Raw genomic sequence first — 3,705 nt, forward strand, 5'->3', positions numbered from 1 at the left:
CCTCCATCCCTCCAACCCTCCATCCCTCCAACCCACCAACCCTCCAACCCTCCAACCCTCCATCCCTCCAACCCTCCAACCCTCCAACCCTCCAACCCTCCATCCCTCCAACCCTTCATCCCTCCATCCCTCCAACCCTCCATCCCTCCAACCCTTCATCCCTCCATCCCTCCAACCCTCCAACCCTCCAACCCTCCATCCCTCCAACCCTCCATCCCTCCAACCCTCCATCCCTCCAACCCTCCATCCCTCCAACCCTTCATCCCTCCAACCCTCCATCCCTCCAACCCTTCATCCCTCCATCCCTCCAACCCTTCATCCCTCCAACCCTCCAACCCTCCAACCCTCCATCCCTCCAACCCTCCATCCCTCCAACCCTCCATCCCTCCAACCCTTCATCCCTCCAACCCTTCATCCCTCCAACCCACCATCCCTCCAACCCTCCATCCCTCCAACCCACCATCCCTCCAACCCTCCATCCCTCCAACCCTCCAACCCTCCACACACACCGGATGTTAAGCTTATCCCATAGACTTTGCTAGATGACACATTTTTGTATCTGTCCCATTATGATGCATGGGCAGCGCCATTAGGGCCATTTCCATATTTAAGTAGTCCATTTCTTCCACTACTTCTATGAGTAGTGTGCGTACTGCCACCTAGAGGGTTTTACTGGTGATCTACTGTCTTCTATGAGTAGTGTGCGTACTGCCACCTAGAGGGTTTTACTGGTGATCTACTGTCTTCTATGAGTAGTGTGCGTACTGCCACCTAGAGGGTTTTACTGGTGATCTACTGTCTTCTATGAGTAGTGTGCGTACTGCCACCTAGAGGGTTTTACTGGTGATCTACTGTCTTCTATGAGTAGTGTGCGTACTGCCACCTAGAGGGTTTTACTGGTGATCTACTGTCTTCTATGAGTAGTGTGCGTACTGCCACCTAGAGGGTTTTACTGGTGATCTACTGTCTTCTATTGTTATGGAATATTTGCTCACGAGGATAATTCATTGGCTGATTCTTCCTGATAACCTGGATGGAATTGTTCGATTCTTCTTTAACCCACAGGAAGTCCCACCCAGTTCCCTAAGTCCTCAATGTGTCCGTGCCAAAACAGGTCATCTTTATCTCCGTAGGGTATCCGTAGGTCTGTGTTTCAGGACGTGTGTCCGTGAGGTCCACGTGGCTATGGCATGATGATGTTGTTGCTGTTGTTGACATGCAATGTGTTGTTGGTGTTGACAGGACGTGTGTTGTTGTTGTTGTTGACAGGATGTGTGTTGTTGTTGTTGTTGACAGGATGTGTGTTGTTGTTGTTGTTGACAGGACATGTGTTGTTGTTGTTGACAGGATGTGTGTTGATGTTGTTGTTGACAGGACGTGTGTTGATGCTGTTGGTGTTGACAGGATGTGTGTTGATGCTGTTGGTGTTGACAGGATGTGTGTTGATGCTGTTGGTGTTGACAGGATGTGTGTTGTTGCTGTTGTTGTTGACAGGATGTGTGTTGATGTTGTTGTTGTTGACAGGATGTGTGTTGATGCTGTTGGTGTTGACAGGATGTGTGTTGATGCTGTTGGTGTTGACAGGATGTGTGTTGATGCTGTTGGTGTTGACAGGATGTGTGTTGTTGCTGTTGTTGTTGACAGGATGTGTGTTGATGTTGTTGTTGTTGACAGGATGTGTGTTGATGCTGTTGGTGTTGACAGGATGTGTGTTGTTGCTGTTGGTGTTGACAGGATGTGTGTTGTTGCTGTTGTTGTTGACAGGATGTGTGTTGATGTTGTTGTTGTTGACAGGATGTGTGTTGATGCTGTTGGTGTTGACAGGATGTGTGTTGATGCTGTTGGTGTTGACAGGATGTGTGTTGTTGATGTTGTTGTTGACAGGATGTGTGTTGATGCTGTTGGTGTTGACAGGATGTGTGTTGATGCTGTTGGTGTTGACAGGATGTGTGTTGATGCTGTTGGTGTTGACAGGATGTGTGTTGATGCTGTTGGTGTTGACAGGATGTGTGTTGATGCTGTTGGTGTTGACAGGATGTGTGTTGTTGCTGTTGTTGTTGACAGGATGTGTGTTGATGTTGTTGTTGTTGACAGGATGTGTGTTGATGCTGTTGGTGTTGACAGGATGTGTGTTGTTGCTGTTGGTGTTGACAGGATGTGTGTTGTTGCTGTTGTTGTTGACAGGATGTGTGTTGATGTTGTTGTTGTTGACAGGATGTGTGTTGATGCTGTTGGTGTTGACAGGATGTGTGTTGATGCTGTTGGTGTTGACAGGATGTGTGTTGTTGATGTTGTTGTTGACAGGATGTGTGTTGATGCTGTTGGTGTTGACAGGATGTGTGTTGATGCTGTTGGTGTTGACAGGATGTGTGTTGATGCTGTTGTTGTTGACAGGATGTGTGTTGATGCTGTTGGTGTTGACAGGATGTGTGTTGATGTTGTTGTTGACAGGATGTGTGTTGATGTTGTTGTTGTTGACAGGATGTGTGTTGATGTTGTTGGTGTTGACAGGATGTGTGTTGATGCTGTTGGTGTTGACAGGACGTGTGTTGATGTTGTTGTTGTTGTTGACAGGATGTGTGTTGATGTTGTTGTTGTTGTTGACAGGACGTGTGCCCATGAGGTCGTTGCTGTTGGTGCTTCTGCTGATTGGCGTCCAGGCTGTACTGAACATGGGAGGTGTCCTGGGCCCGGTGGCAGCCAACCACAGCGCAGAACACCACACAGTAGCCAATGGCAGAGCAGAACAGCAGCGGGCGGCCCGCCTCTCAGTGTCACCTCAGCAGGAGCAGCAGATTCAGCAGAGACCCAGCCGGACCAGACAGGCCCACAGGCCAGCCTCTCTACCCCAGGACAGGAGCTCTTCCCTGGGCCACTCTGAGACAAGCTCCCCCTCTACCCCCTCCATCCCGGAGGTGGACCCCAAACTGTTCAGCAAGCGACGCTACCACCCCTCACCGCGCGTCGTCTTCAGCGACGTACCCCCCTCTCACCGCGGCCTGGGGGGGGAGACGAGGGAAGAGGAGGGAGAGGAGGAAGTGGGGAGGGTGATGGGTGGGGGAGTGAGGGTGAGGCGGAGAGCGGGGGGGCAGCCCATGCACAGGGGGGAATACTCCGTGTGTGACAGCATCAGCGTGTGGTTGGGGAACCTGACCAAGGCCACGGACATCGCCGGCAACGAGGTGGAGGTTCTACCAGAGGTGAAGATAGACAACGTCCGCAAGAAACAGTTCTTCTACGAGACCACCTGCCGCGTGGCCACACCCCCGGGGGGCGGAGCTGGGGGAGGAGTTATGGGAGGCGGGCCCAAGGCGGGGGTCAAATCAGGGTGTCGCGGCATCGACGGCCGGCACTGGAACTCGTACTGCACCAACTCACACACGTACGTGCTGGCGCTCACCAAGTCCAAGGAGCAGATGGCGTGGAGGCTGATACGCATCAACGCAGCGTGTGTTTGTGTCCTCAGCCGCAAGTCCTGGAGGCACTGACCTTTAACCCCTGGGAATATGGACTATGAACCCTGAACCACACAGTGCACACACCATCATCACTGACCTTTAACCCTTGGGAATATGGACTATGAACCCTGAACCACACACAGTACACACACAATCATCGGCCATCACTAGGGGTCGAGTATGATTGTTCTCCTGGTGGGTCTCACACACACACCCTTGAATCACCCCCCCCCCCCCACCTCAGTCA

General features: G+C 51.8%; 1 protein-coding gene across 1 annotated transcript; it reads left to right on the plus strand.

Moving 5' to 3' along the window:
• The first annotated feature begins 2,609 nt into the window (after window positions 1-2,609).
• ngfa (nerve growth factor a (beta polypeptide)) lies at window positions 2,610-3,705 on the plus strand. Its single transcript, XM_055891009.1, has one exon. It carries the CDS (start codon window positions 2,619-2,621, stop codon window positions 3,486-3,488), a length of 870 nt encoding a protein of 289 aa, XP_055746984.1. The 5' UTR covers window positions 2,610-2,618; the 3' UTR covers window positions 3,489-3,705.

This window comes from Salvelinus fontinalis, chromosome 31, assembly GCF_029448725.1.
Source record: "Salvelinus fontinalis isolate EN_2023a chromosome 31, ASM2944872v1, whole genome shotgun sequence".
Lineage (NCBI taxonomy): Eukaryota > Metazoa > Chordata > Actinopteri > Salmoniformes > Salmonidae > Salvelinus > Salvelinus fontinalis.